The sequence below is a fragment of the Acanthamoeba castellanii genome (genome assembly GCF_000313135.1).
Source record: "Acanthamoeba castellanii str. Neff unplaced genomic scaffold scf7180000084561, whole genome shotgun sequence".
In the NCBI taxonomy this organism is placed as follows: Eukaryota; Discosea; order Longamoebia; family Acanthamoebidae; genus Acanthamoeba; species Acanthamoeba castellanii.
Genome location: NW_004457424.1, coordinates 7,274 through 20,844, shown reverse-complemented (window position 1 = coordinate 20,844; position 13,571 = coordinate 7,274). Strand labels below are relative to the sequence as shown.

Here is a 13,571-nt window from a genome sequence, read left to right as displayed (position 1 = left end):
GGAATGATGATCATCAACAACAACAACATCACAACAACAAAGAGAGAGAAAGCGTGTGTGTTCGTTAGCACCACCTTCGTCATAATGTCCGCCTTGGTCTTTCTTTTTGAATGGGGAAATTTCGTCGCCTTTTTCAAAGTACTAAACTTCTGCTCTCCATCTTCGTTCTCTCCATCTTCATCTCGAGCTCTGCGAGGCAGGTGTACAGCCATCATGGAGCCGAAGAAGAAAAAGAAGGTAAAGGAGGGAAGCGAGGCGGACTTGCCAATGTGCCTGTGCCGTGGCCTCTACGCATTCGCAGGAGAGAGGGAGGGCGACCTGTCCTTCAATGCGGGTGAAGTTATTCAAGTCATTCAAAAGAATCCGCGTTGGTGGGCCGGCGTCACGCAAGATGGCCGAACTGGCGTCTTCCCCAGCAACTACGTCGAAGAGATTGAAGACGTACGGCCTCTTTTTAAATTATATATTTATTTTTTGGTGTTATGGTTTTATCATTATTGGTAAATATAAATAATTGACTGCAATAATTATCTTTACTAGTTACGCTGAACACCCATTTACCCTTTACCATTATTTTCTTTTAATATCTATTTCAATTAATTGAAATAAAAATGCAGGAGGAAGAGGAGGGCCAGCAGACGACTCACAAGGAGAAGAAGAGCCGAAGCAGTTGGCTGAAGCGCCTGCCGGGTCGCTCGTCCCACTCGGTCTCGTCGTCATCGTCCTCGGTCGAGATCTCTGGGCCGCTCCCCTCGCCACACTCGGCGCCCGCCGGCAGCAGCACCAGCAGCACCAGCAGCACCACGCCCTCGCCGCGCCAGCCATCGCCGCGTGGCCACAGCGGCAGCGGCGGCTCGGCCACGCTTCTGCCCAGCGGCGGCCGCGTGAGCAACCTGCCATTCGGCGACGACGTGCGCCGGGAGCTCGAGGCCAAGACCACCGGCCATCACCATTCCGATCATTCCTCCTCCCCGACCGCCGCGCCGACCACCACCACCGCCAGTGGCGCGAGCGGATCGCTGGACGAGATCGAGGCGCGGCTGAACCGACTCAAGTTCGGCGGCAGCGATGGCGGCGGTGGCGGCGGCGGCAGGCGGGACGGGTCCAAGTCGTACCGGGTGTCGCAGCTGTTGGCGTGGGAGGAGGTCAACGGGCACATCGTGACGAGCACGGGCCGGTCGCAGTCGGACCCGTCGCCGCCGCCCACGCACAGGCCCAAGGCCAAGAAGTACTTTGAGGAGGTGGCCCAGCTCCAGAGGGTGCGCGACAACTACGTCCGGCACGCCCTGCCGCTCCTGGAAGCCAAGACCAAGGTCTCGACACCCACACGCATCGCACACGCACACGCACACACACCACAAACACCGCACGCGGACAGCGTGAGGTCTCACTTTGGTGTCATCAACAGGAGTTCGAGCAGATGAGTGAAGACTATCTCCAGAAGCTGAGGGTACGCGGCATACGTGGTGTGTGTGCGCGCGCGTGCGTGTGCGTCCATTTCGCATGCGCAGGGGTGTGGAATGCTGACGCATGCTGTCGTGTCGTGTCGTATGCAGGTTTCCGCCGAAGAGAGCGGAGTGGCGTCCGACATAGTACAGAAGCTCATCGATGCGGAGCGCGATCGGGTGAAGCTCGTGTCGTGGTCGCTCTTCCACCCGGAGGCCCTCGACATGCACCCGCTCGAGAGCGACATCAGCGAGCGCACCCAAGTGCTCGAGGTACGTACCACCCTCGCCGTCGTCGTGCGATTCAATCGTTGCTCTGCCCAACCCTGGAGTGGGTCGGTCTTCTGACGACTCACCTTCCTGCAGACCGAACAATGCATCATCACCGCGCAGTCGTTCGTGCGTCGGTGGCTGGTGCGACGGCGCCACCGCGACGACCGTACCCCCCCCCCTCTCGCTTCGCTGCTTGCTTGGGCGTGCGAGGTGCGACAGTTTCATTGACCACACACACACCACACGCACCACACGCACCACACGCACCACACGCACCACACACACCACACGCACCACACACAACACACCGCGCAGTAAAACTCAGGCGACAAAGGAGGCGGTGCGCGATGGAGATCGTCAAGACCGAGCGGAGCTACGTGGCCAACCTCCGGATCGTGGTTCAGGTGCGACTCAACCCTCCGCACGTGTCGTTGGTCGTTGGTCGTTGGTCGTTGGTCGTTGGTCGTTGGTCGTTGGTCGTTGGTCGTTGGTCGTTGGTCGTTGGTCGTTGGTCGTTGGTCGTTGGTCGTTGGTCGTTGGTCGTTGGTCGTTGGTCGTTGGTCGTTGGTCGTTGGTCGTTGGTCGTTGGTCGTTGGTCGTGTCGTGTCGTGTGTCGGCCACTCGTGCGCATGCAGCCATTAATAAATCAATCGACCAATCAATCAGGGCTTTATGGTGCCGCTGCAGCAGGCGGGGCTCCTGGCGAACGACGACAAGGCCAAGCTGTTCTCCAACGTGGAGCTCATTTTGGGGGTCAACGAGACCATCCTCAAGCAGCTCGAGGAGCGCGCCAAGGACTGGTCCTTCGAGACCTGTCTCGGCGATGTCTTCCTCGCCCTGGTACACGACACGACACACACGGCACACACGGCACACACACCAGACTCACTTGCGCGTGTGCCGTTGATCGTGTGCGGTGTGCGTGTGCGTGTGCGGCGTGTCGGTAGTCGCCCTTCCTGCGGATGTACACGACGTACATCAACAACTACACCCAGGCCGTCGACACCTTTCAGCGCCTGCAGCAGCAGCCCAACTTTGCGCAGATGGTCGAGGTCCGTTCTTTTGCCGCACCCATACCCCCCCCCGGAGCACTTCCGGCCCTGACGCGCAATCTCGTGTGTCGTAACTCAACACCCTCCTGTGCGTGGTGTGTTGTGTGTGTCGTGTGTGGTGTGTGTCGTGTCGTGTGTCGTGTCGTGTGTCGTGTGTCGTGTGTGCGTCGACAGAAATGCAGGGACCATCCCGAGGGCATCAAGCTGTCGTTCCAGGACTACCAGATCATGCCCGTGCAGCGCATACCCCGCTACGTACTTCTCGTTGAGGTGCGTTGCCTGGTCCGGGCCATGTGGTGTGTGTTGTGTGCGTGTGTGTGGTGTCTGGGCGACTGCGCGCTCTTGCTTGCATCGACACCGCTCATTCTTTGCGTGCCACGCATTGCGTCGATGCAGGAGCTGCTCAAGTACACCCCCGAGGGGCACCCCGACCAGCCGCTGCTGGCCGACGCTCTGGCGCTGCTGCGGTTCGCCTCTCTCTCTCCCCTCCCTTCCCCTTCCTTGGTTGCCTTGAGGGGGTACGTCTGATCAGACGTGTGCGTGGGTTCTTGTGGCGGTGTGTGCGCGCGCAGGGAGGTGGCGATCAAGATCAACGAACACAGGCGGTGGACCGAAAACATGCAAAAGCTGCTCGAGATCCAACAGAGCATCACCGGCTTCTCCGAGGCACGACACTACACGAGTTTACACGACACACACGACGCACACGACACGACACACGCACCAGCGCACACGATGACTAAGGCGGGTGGACGTTGGGGGAGTGCAGGAGTTGGTGCAGCCCTCGCGGAGGCTGGTCCACGAGGGGGAGGTGACGCGGGTCGTCCGGGGCGCGCAGGCGGCCTCCCCCATGTGCTACCTCTTCCTCTTCAACGACATCCTCGTCATCACCGAACGAAGACGGGTGCGCCACTGCCCTCCTTACCGGTTGTCGTGTGCTGCGCGCGCGTGTCGTGCCCTCCTGTCGTGTCGTGCTGTGCGCGCGTGTCGTGTCGTGCTGTGAAGAGCTCACTGTGGAGGGACAGTACATGTTCGAGGAGAAGTACTACTACACGTTCAAGGAGCAGATCTCGCTCAACAACATGAACAGCGGCAAGCTCGAAGGCAGCGCCACGGGTACGCGTCTGCGACTCCCTGCGACTCCCCCTGCGCCATCACCAAACGAATACCAAACTCAAACTCAAACTCAAACCCAAACGAAACAAATCAAACCCGTTAACGAAACAAACAAACAATAACGAAATAAAGGTTTCGTGCTGCGAACCAAGTACGGCGTTGTGGAGTCGTTCCTTGCCGCAAGCCCGCAGCAGCGCGACGACTGGGTTCGCCACCTGGACTCCGTCATCAACGACCTCCGACGGAGTCGCGCTTCCCTCCGCCGTACATCCTCCCCTCCCATCTCTTTCGCTTTCACTTTCGCGTTCGCGTTCGTTTTCGCCTTTTCGGCCGCTCACTCGTTTTTTTATGTCCGATCGATCGGTCGCGCAGTGGATGCGAGTGGGCACGACCTACCGTCGCGGTCCTCCTCCTCGCACGACATCGCGCAGCTCTCCACGGGTGGCGGCCCGGCCCCCGGCGCAGCTGCAGACGGCGGGACCGACAGCGAGACGCCCCGCAAGAACGACGGCCAACACGCCCTCATCGCCGCCCTGTCGTCTCTCTCCGTGCCCACCACCGCTGGAAGGTACCCTACTCTTCTCGTGTGCGGTGTGTGCGTGTGTGTGTGTGTGTGTGTGTGGTGTAACCGCACGTCTTAAGTAATCGTACAACAGACAACAGCCGCCGATACCGGGCGCCGCTACGCCGACGACGCCCACTTCGCCGTCGAGCCAAAGCGCACCACCGCCGCTGGCTTCCGCGTCGCCGCTGGGCGAAGTTGTGAATGTCCTCAGCGAAGCCCTCGCCCTCGAGCGCGACATCTTCCAGCGACCCATCGAGATCCAGACCATCAGTACGCCCCCCCCATCAAGCATTCCACCGCACACGCACACGCACCACCGCACACGCACACGCATGTACGTGATGCTGACGATCGGTCGCGCAGTGCCGGACTACTGCAGGTCGATCCACCCGCAGCAGCTGCAGATGCTGGGCGATCGGCTGCGCCTCCTGCATGCGAAGCTGAACGAGATCCACTTCGCGCAGCAGAAGGTGAAGGCCCTCCTGCTCAAGGCCGAACCCATCAAAGGCGTCCACAACCTCGACTCCCTCATCAAGGACGGCCGCACGCCCATCGGCGATCTCAAGGTAACGCACTACATGACCGACACACCACACAACGCACGACACGCGCGCAACGCACGACACACGCCGCACGCAACTCACGTTTGTGTTGTGTCTGGAAAAGGCGTGGGTCCAGCAGTCGTTCCCGCCGACCAATCCGGGCTATGCGGGGTACCCCCCGCAGCCGGGGCTCCAGCCAGCGCGGACCCTCATGACGGGCCTCCTCAAGTGGTACCTCTCCCTGTCCGACTCCTGGCAGGCCCTCCTCGCCCAGCCCGGCCCGACCTAGGCCCAGCCCAGCCCAGGCCTGGCGCCCGGCCCTTTCCCCTTCGAACGCGAACACCAAAACGTTTTTGATGACAACGACGCCGGCTTGGCGCAAGTTGTGTGGAGGTCTGTGTACAAGGCGGTGGTTTGGGGGGGGAGGGAGGGGAGAAGGGGGGATGGGTCAGGTCCGCATGGGCACGCTCGGGTGGAGGTCCTGTCCGCCCAGGTAGAAGACCACCTTCCCGTCGAGCCCGCCCGAGGCCATCATCCTGATGGGGTGGGAGGGAATGGAAAGGAAACAAGTGAGCGGGGAGGAATGTTGTGTTATGGCGTGATGGACGTCAAGGCTCGCGCACGGGTAATGGGGATGATAGCGGCAGCTCAGCACTCTGCACACACACAACACCGCGAAAGAGATCAGCGAGGCACGTAGTGGTGCGGTAGTAGTGGTGGTGTGTGGCTCGAGGTGGTCGCGCACGGGGCATGGTGGGTGTTGAGGAGCGCCCAGCCGCGTCGTGGACGCAGGGATGACGGGTGGCGCAGCACCGGCAGGGTCCGGTTCCTCTGCGTGTTGCCCCTAAGCTCCTCCAATCGGAACAGCCGCAGCCTGCGACACACAAATTGGCATGAGCTCATCTCGGCGCCATCAATGGTACAGCGGGCGGGCGGGCGGTGGTACCCTTTGTAGTAGGGGGAGCAGATGAAGTAGGGGTCGTGCGAAGAGAAGCAGGGCTCCTTGATGTACCCCATGCCCGAGCTCGAGTCCTGTTGTTGTTGTGTCGGCCGCGTGGTGATGGTGGTGGCGGCGGCGGCGGCGGTGATCAGGCCGCCATCGCGAGGGCTTCGAAGCACACGTGTGGGCGGGGAGAGAGAGAGAGGTACCGGGATGAGGTGCACCAGGCGATTGGGGAAGACGCGGGCCAGGCCGCGCGGTGTGTAGAGGACGGCCTCCTCCTCGGGCGTGAGGGCCGACGTGCCCTCCCTCCGCAGCTTTTCGATGAGGGTGGCCTCTTGGTCCATGTCGAACACGCAGCAGATCTCGCTCCCGTCTCGGGTCATATGACGCCTTCACATCCAACGACACGACACACGACACACGACACACGCACACGCACGCACACACGACACACACTGTTAGTGGCCCGCTGTCAATCATGAGTGGCGGAAGGGCGGTGGACAAAGGCAAATTAATGGGTCGGACCTGGTGAGGAGGTAGCGTCCGCACGGGGACGTCTGCAGCGACGTCGAATAGCCCAACTGGTCGGGCTGCACCCACCCAGCGCAACCCAAAGAAACGACACACACCGCACACACCGCACGCACCGCACACACGACCTGTCTGTCAACAAACGCCGCCTTCACAGTGCCCGAGAGAGCGGCGGCCCATACCTCCCACAGGATCTCCACGCGGTTGGTCTTTCGTAGGAAGGCGCGGGGCAGCGGAGACGCCGACCCCGACCCCGACCCCGACCCCGACGAAGTGGTTGTGGTCGTAGTGCTGGTGGTGGTGGGCGACGGCGGCGGCGTGTCGGAGACGAGCTCCGGCAGATCGAGGCCCTGGCTCCGGCCCCGGCCCCGACGGTGCGGGGAGGAGGGCGAGGGGGAGTAGGAGATGGGCGCGAAGGGGATAGGCGAGGAGGAGAGGGGGACGGAGACGGCGGGCGACGGGGAGGGGAAGCCGAAGGGCGAGGGCGAGGGCGAGGCGGGCGCCGGCGACGACTGCATGTTGCTGTCACTGTCACTATCGCTGGCGTCGTCATCATCGTAGTCAACGTCATCCGACATGTCCGAGAGCGAGGGCGAGCCGATCGACTCGGTCATCGCCCCGCCGTCCAAGAAGTCGCACAACTCCGTCACATCCGTGTTCATCAGCTCCTACGCACACACCGCACACACCGCACACACCGCACACGCCGCACCGCACACGTACGAGAGGTGAATAATGATTCGTGTGGAGCGGCGTGGGCAGAGAGAGTGTGGTGCGGCGTACGGCTTGCTTGAGCGGCGTGGAGACGTCGAGGTTGTGGAAAATGACGATGTAGCCGTTGGTCAGGGAGATGACGAGGCGCGACGCGGAGCTGGAGGGCGGCGCAAAGGCGTAGGCGCCGTCGTCGTCGGCGTCGTCGGCGTCGGCCGAGAGGTCCATGTCCAGCGGACCGCCGCGGTCCTCGCCCTTGAAGTAGGCGATCCGCGCGATGCCGTTGTGCTGGAACAGCACGTTGGGCGGGTTCCTGTCCTGCGGGTACTCCCCGCCAATGTCCTACAACCGCACGCAACCGCATCAGCGCGAGGCTCATAGCACACGCACACGCACACGCACCACCGCACACACGCACACGCACACGCACACGCACACGCACACGCACACGCACCCATAACCGAATGGTGCCGTCAAAGGCGGTGGAGATGAGCTTGCCTTCGCCGAACATCTCCACGTTTTTGACCCAGCCGCTGTGTGGATTCACATCACGGCACGTGGAAGGTCAACAACACAGCAAACACTTGATGACGCCGTCATCGCTATCAGCTGCCTGCCGCAAGGGGTCATCACCCCACCCCACCTCACCCCACCCACCTGTGGCCGTGGAAGGTAGTCAGGCATCGCGAGGGGAAGCGCGTGTCGAAGAGCTTCAACGTCTCGTCGTCACTCCCCGTCACCTTAAGCCACACACACACGACACACGACACACACACGACACACACACGACACACACGACACACGCACTGAGTCAGCGCAAGATGCGACACACGTCGCTGCCATGAGACGAGACGAGATGAGATGAGACGGAGTGATGAAGCGTGTAGAGGGGACCAGATGAGTACCAGGAGGTGGTCGCTGATGTATCGCGCCACGTTGATGCTGTTGTTGTGCGCGTTCTCGATCTTGTGAAAGAGCTTCTTGTTGAACGGGTCGTACATGCGCACCGTGCCGTCGTAGCCGACCGCCACCAGCACATTCCTGCCGGCCCAGTGCATGGTGCGAGTGGTGAGAAGACTCGGCGGTGGCGAGAGAGGGGTGGCGAGCTCGGTACCCGTCGGGCCGCCACTCGAGGTTGTAGATGTGGCTGCCGCCATCGTAGCGCGAAGAGACGGCGCTCATGTGTGTGGCCAGCTCGTGCACCATCTTTGTTTGTTTGTTTGTTTGATGTATTGGTGTGGTGCCAGGCTGTCAGAGCACACCACGGGAGCACGATTGGCAACAGCCGAGCAGAGAAGAGAAGATGGAGTATACGGAAGAGCCGTGGCAGCGGCTGGTGAACTCTCGCTTGCGCAGGTTGAGCGGCATGGGCGTAGCAGCACCACATCCACTCTGGCGAAAGAAATCCATGCTGCCTCTTGAGACCTGCCAAAGATTGTGGCGTTCTCGCCAGCAGACACCAGAAGCAGCAGAGAAGATGGAGCCAAGCGAATCGTCTTCGTCCTTTGCTCTGCGCACAAAGAGAAATCAATTTATTTTGGTTTACTTATTCAATAAATCAATTTTTGTGTCAAATTCCGACATTGCAGAATTTCAAGGGCAAGATGGAAGGCCAGGCGGCACCTCAGGTGGTGAAGAAGCTGATTGAGGAGAATGGTGACCCCACGGAGGAGTACGTGAGTATCATCACCCAAATCTTCAAGCGATTCGATCGCGATGAGGACGGTATCTTGAATCTGCGCGAATTCAACGGCATGCTGCACGCCAGCGGCGAGGAAGCGACCGACAAGCACACCTACGGCGGACTCCTCATGATGTTCGAAGATGTCGATGATGACAAGGTCGGCCGGCGACCAACGGGGGTCTCCCTCAAGGGCTTCATCCAGATGAGCGTCCTATCGACCGTCGAGGTAATTTCATTTTACCTTCATTTACAAAAATTAAATCATCCTTGTAAATTAATTATCATATACCATATTTTATTTATATTTATAATGATTGTTATATGTTCATAATATTTATATAAATATTATGAACATAAACCATCATTATCGTGAATATACCATTATTTGGCTGCAGGATCCGGAGGGAGAGCGAGAGCAGCTGAAGAAGCTCGGGTTCGACCTGCCGCGGGAGGCCTTCCCGGAGCCGCCCACGCCGGCTGACTCTGATGACGAGGACCTCGAAGACGACGATGGCTCCAAGGGCGAGGACGACGACCAGATGCTCGAGGTCATCAAGAAGATCGCCGCCCGAGCCAAGGAAGAGGAGGAGAAGAGGAAGAAGGACAAGCAGGCCAAGAAGTGAGTGGCTGTAATACCAACTACTTCCAACCACTTCAACTTCTTCCACAATGGCTGCACATTACAATGGGTTTCAAGATGTAGCTATGATGTCAGCATCAACATCATCAACGTGGTGCCCTTCGCTCGAAGGCTTCTTTAGAAAAATGATTGGTTTGGGACAAAGCCAGGCCTTTTCCAAGCCTCGTGGTCGCCTGGCGGAGGAAGACTACAAAAGGCAGAGCAGAGAAGGAGGAAAGACATCTTCTCGGCCTTCGTGGCTAAGATCAAGTGTAGTATCTGTTCTTATCAGCTTAATCTCTGGTAGTGCGGCCTCCCATGTGCCTCACATCTCAAGATTAGACTTATTTCTTGTGGTGCGCCCCTGGTACCATGCCCTCCAGCTACGCTGTGGCAGTCCAGGGAGCAGCGATCGGCTTCACACTTGCACACGTCTGTGAAGTTCTTCAAACGGTCCACCCTTCCCTCCAATCAACGACAAAAAGAGTTTCACTCTCTCACACTCAATGATGAACAACATGTTCAGCAAGGTGACGCGATGATGATGGTGTGAGTGGCGAGAGTAGTCTCTAGGACGCCCCAAGGGCGTGAGCGATGGCCTCTTGTCGGTCGGGCGGCACCACGTCGATGGGCCGTCGGTTCTTTCGGTCGGTGGCCCGCGCATTGGCCCGCTTGGACACCAGCACGCGGACCACGGCCTCGTCCCCAAAGTAGCACGCCATGTGGAGTGGCGTCCACCCTAGAGCACGTAGCCGATCAGTCAGCGGCGTTCAGGCTGTGATGTGTGTCTGTGTTTGTGTCTGTGTGTCTGTGTCTGTGTGTCGTGCGCACCCTGAGCTTCACTTCGGAAGTAGAGCTCGCCAGCGCTGGCGGCCTCGGTGAGGGAGAGCAGCAGGTAGAACGAGCTGAGGCCCGCGATCACCACGCAAACCAGCGTGGTCCACAGGGGCGCGTAGAGCAGCCAGTAGGACACGAAGATGGCCAGGTCCCAGTAGAGCAGCAGCGCGCCGCCGTTGGCGCCGTCCCGCCCTAGCCGGCTCAGCGGGGCGACGAGCCACACGCCGAACCAGGCGAGCCACCACAGCGAGTGGCACTCAGAGTGGGAGATGAGCAGGGCCGTCGTCAACGTGCCCAGCACGTAGATCAACGTCGTCAGATAGACGATCGCTCCCGCTGTCAACAAAGTAGACGCCTGATTGCCCACACCACCACCACCGCACACGCTCGTGAGTGTGGCCATACTATAGATCATTTGTAGCGGAAAGAACGTGTGCGTACGATGGAGGTGACGAACAAGTGCCGCGAGTACGTGCGGTTCACGTCGGCTCCCTTGTCCACCAACGCAGCCACCACCGCACCTCCTCGTCGTGCCTGGTACGTACGGTGCCACGTCAGCTTTTTAGTTGCACGGTGGGTGGCGGTGGTGGGGGGTTGTACCTCGACTGCAGCGTGGAGGGGGGACCGCCCTTCGACCCAACAGCCATTGAGGTCGTCGGAGGTCCACGATTGGGCCATGATGGCGCTAAGGACCTGTTCGTCGGTCATGGCCGGGTGGCTGACGAGCGGCACCAACCTCGACTCCTGCCCGCCCATCCTTCTGCTTCTTCTTCTTTTGGCTTCGGCTGAAAAATAATACAAGAAAATAGCACACTGCATTTTATTTGTTTTATTCATTTTCATTTAAAATAAATAAATAATAAAATAGAGGTGGTATCTACACGGGTCAAGAAGAAGACCAATGAGGAGAAGAAAGGTGGGGAAGAGGACAGAGTAGAAGAGGAAAGGCGGCGGCTCTCACTCGAACTCGCTGACGCTGGACAGGTTGTGGCTTCTCGACCAGAAGAAGTTGGGCACCAGGTTGTTTATGTGCCCGGTCGCAAACTCTTCGTTTTGCTGTTGATGAGAGAAGACCGATGCTGCTGATGAGCTAACGGCCTCTCGTCACGCCAAGTACGAACGTGGCAGGTGCACTGACGATGAAGAAGATGAAGATGAAAAAGAAGAAGAAGATGGTACCCGCTTCACCACTTGGTCCATGCTCTGCGTGAAGTAAATATCTTCGGTCGAGCTGGTCTCGACCGGCGGTGTGGGAGCCGCCACGGGCATCACGGGTGCGTAGGGGGCAGCGACAGCAGGCGGCATCATGCCCATACCCGCGCCAGCGCCATAGTAATCGGGATATGCTGGGGGCATGTACCCACCGTAGCCTCCATAACTGTGCACAGGCGTTGGTTGCACATAAGATTAGCACACGGGCGCAGGTGCTGTTGAGCGATTGGAGGTGGGCCTGGCGTACCCAGCGCCACCACCAAATGGTGCGCCCTGGGGCGGTCCGGCTCTCGAGGAGCCGGGGCGTCCACCAGTCCTGCCCCAGGACAAGCGACACGGTTGCGAGCCTGAATGAGCGGAAGAAGAAAACACTTGTTGAGTCTTGAAAGCAAACAAAGACGCCGAAACCAAAGAGAGGAACCCTACCGATTGTCTTGCCGTGCACTCTGAGCATGGCGTTCTCGGCGCAGGAGCGATGCACTGTGATGGCGAAAAAAAAGAGAAAAATCGAGATAGAGAGGAGAGGTCGGGGTGATGAGTGCGCCGCACGAGCACAGCCACGGCAACATGCCGTGTAAACGAGAGCGATGGATGGAGCATACCAAACTGAACGAATCCACAATTCTTGCCCGGAGGCACTCGCACGTAGACCAGCTCGCCGAACGGCATGAAGTGACTGGCGTGACCATCAAAGAAGACAAAACGTATCCGTCAGTACGCAGCAAGCAATGCAGGCGGCATCAGGCCACCTAAAATGACTTCTTGTAGTGGGCGTACCCTCTGAGCTCATCTTCGCCAACTGTCGAGTCGAGGTTGCCGACAAAGATCGTAGTGTTCGAGGGGTCGGCCTGTTCTGGCATGGGTGCGGAATGCTGGCCATACAAATGACACGAAAGTCAGCGCATGGCACACGATACATGCACGCATGCAAAGAACGGCAACTCTGGTGTGCAGTCGGTACCCCGCCGCCGCCACCGCCGCCGCCCATCGGCATTCCCATGGGCATGCCCATTCCCCCGCCCATAGAAGAGCTCTTCTTCGGCGTGGCCTGGCTGAGACGAAGCGCGCGACTGCCCAGCATCATGCCCTGCATCTCGGTCATCGCAGAGTAGCACTCCGTCTCATCGCCGAACCGCACAAACCCGTAACCTACGCAGACGACGCACCGTCAGCGCTACACAAAAGAGCGAAGTGCGAAAACAAATGTTTGTTAATGGCCGAGCTGCACGTGCCTCTGGAGGCTGCTGTGGCAGCGTCGGTCACGACTTTGGCCGACCTGACGGACCTGTAGCGCGCGCCAAAGAAAGCCTGGGCAGAGCCACGCACGCAGTAAGCCACGGCAGTGCATGTGCGGTTACTCGTCGATAGGGCGAGAGCTGTACCTGAAGCTGATCATCAGAGATTTCGGGTGCCAGGTCGCCCACGAACAGTGAGAACTCAGGCCCGGTCTCTGGTCGCCTGCAATCGCGGGTAAAGACAAGTAATTAAAAAAGAATAAATAAATAAATAACGGTAAAAAAATCAGATAAATCTATCTACGATTGTGGAGGATCACGCACCTGGCTGCGATGCCAAAGGTGGCCCAGTTCAGGCGAAAGGAACGCCCGACACCGGGGATGGGCACGTTGTTGAAATCGTTGAGGACCCGCGCAGCACCCTCGTGAGACTTGAATTCTACGAAACCGTAGCCAGCCGGCAGCCCCGTCATTTTGTCCCGAATGATTTTGACGTTGGCCACCTCGGCAGCTGATCCGAACAGTGCTACTATGTAGTTTTCATCCATCCATCGGTCGATATCGCCCACCCACAATGTGCGCTTGTCTGCTTCGCTGCCTCCTCCACCGCCGTCATGCTCCGCACCACCCATCATGTGGGAGGGATTCGAATAACTCTGTGGCCCGGCCTCATACATCTGTTAACGTCTTCGTTGATCGATCGCAAACAAGGCACATTTTCCTCACTTTTTCCTTTTTCTTTTTTATCATTTTTTGCATTCCAGAGAACTAGCAAAAAAATAACTGCCCGTGAAACCTGCTGTGTT

The 13,571-nt window shown here is 59.0% G+C and overlaps 6 protein-coding genes across 6 annotated transcripts; 2 read left to right on the top strand and 4 right to left on the bottom strand.

The window, feature by feature from the left end:
• Positions 1 to 213: 213 nt before the first annotated feature.
• On the top strand, positions 214 to 5,282 carry ACA1_034080 (RhoGEF domain containing protein; the record flags this gene model as incomplete). Its single annotated transcript, XM_004338435.1, has 18 exons — positions 214 to 441; positions 618 to 1,313; positions 1,409 to 1,450; positions 1,557 to 1,718; positions 1,812 to 1,884; positions 2,034 to 2,122; positions 2,409 to 2,558; positions 2,666 to 2,770; positions 2,945 to 3,040; positions 3,167 to 3,237; positions 3,343 to 3,452; positions 3,535 to 3,674; positions 3,796 to 3,886; positions 4,019 to 4,092; positions 4,318 to 4,454; positions 4,543 to 4,721; positions 4,815 to 5,017; positions 5,118 to 5,282. 18 exons carry the CDS (start codon positions 214 to 216, stop codon positions 5,280 to 5,282), a joined length of 2,811 nt encoding a protein of 936 aa, XP_004338483.1.
• Positions 5,283 to 5,441: 159 nt separating this feature from the next.
• ACA1_034070 (uncharacterized protein) lies at positions 5,442 to 7,689 on the bottom strand (the record flags this gene model as incomplete). The annotated part of the gene is made up of 8 exons (XM_004338434.1): positions 5,442 to 5,529; positions 5,739 to 5,867; positions 5,940 to 6,025; positions 6,143 to 6,326; positions 6,462 to 6,526; positions 6,593 to 7,135; positions 7,296 to 7,496; positions 7,633 to 7,689. 8 exons carry the CDS (start codon positions 7,687 to 7,689, stop codon positions 5,442 to 5,444), a joined length of 1,353 nt encoding a protein of 450 aa, XP_004338482.1.
• Positions 7,690 to 7,822: 133 nt separating this feature from the next.
• ACA1_034060 (uncharacterized protein) lies at positions 7,823 to 8,546 on the bottom strand (the record flags this gene model as incomplete). Its single annotated transcript, XM_004338433.1, has 4 exons — positions 7,823 to 7,918; positions 8,084 to 8,219; positions 8,293 to 8,384; positions 8,493 to 8,546. The coding sequence occupies 4 exons, from the start codon at positions 8,544 to 8,546 to the stop codon at positions 7,823 to 7,825; spliced, it is 378 nt and encodes a 125-aa protein (XP_004338481.1).
• A 236-nt stretch (positions 8,547 to 8,782) lies between these two features.
• Positions 8,783 to 9,485, top strand: ACA1_034050 (EF hand domain containing protein; the record flags this gene model as incomplete). The annotated part of the gene is made up of 2 exons (XM_004338432.1): positions 8,783 to 9,088; positions 9,258 to 9,485. The coding sequence occupies 2 exons, from the start codon at positions 8,783 to 8,785 to the stop codon at positions 9,483 to 9,485; spliced, it is 534 nt and encodes a 177-aa protein (XP_004338480.1).
• A 565-nt stretch (positions 9,486 to 10,050) lies between these two features.
• Positions 10,051 to 11,074, bottom strand: ACA1_034040 (ankyrin repeat-containing protein; the record flags this gene model as incomplete). Its single annotated transcript, XM_004338431.1, has 4 exons — positions 10,051 to 10,220; positions 10,313 to 10,673; positions 10,760 to 10,852; positions 10,919 to 11,074. The coding sequence occupies 4 exons, from the start codon at positions 11,072 to 11,074 to the stop codon at positions 10,051 to 10,053; spliced, it is 780 nt and encodes a 259-aa protein (XP_004338479.1).
• Positions 11,075 to 11,275: 201 nt separating this feature from the next.
• On the bottom strand, positions 11,276 to 13,400 carry ACA1_034030 (RNA recognition motif domain containing protein; the record flags this gene model as incomplete). The annotated part of the gene is given in 10 exon segments (XM_004338430.1): positions 11,276 to 11,374; positions 11,498 to 11,664; positions 11,778 to 11,846; positions 11,957 to 12,010; positions 12,133 to 12,206; positions 12,308 to 12,402; positions 12,492 to 12,679; positions 12,697 to 12,838; positions 12,913 to 12,988; positions 13,090 to 13,400. 10 exon segments carry the CDS (start codon positions 13,398 to 13,400, stop codon positions 11,276 to 11,278), a joined length of 1,275 nt encoding a protein of 424 aa, XP_004338478.1.
• Positions 13,401 to 13,571: the final 171 nt, after the last annotated feature.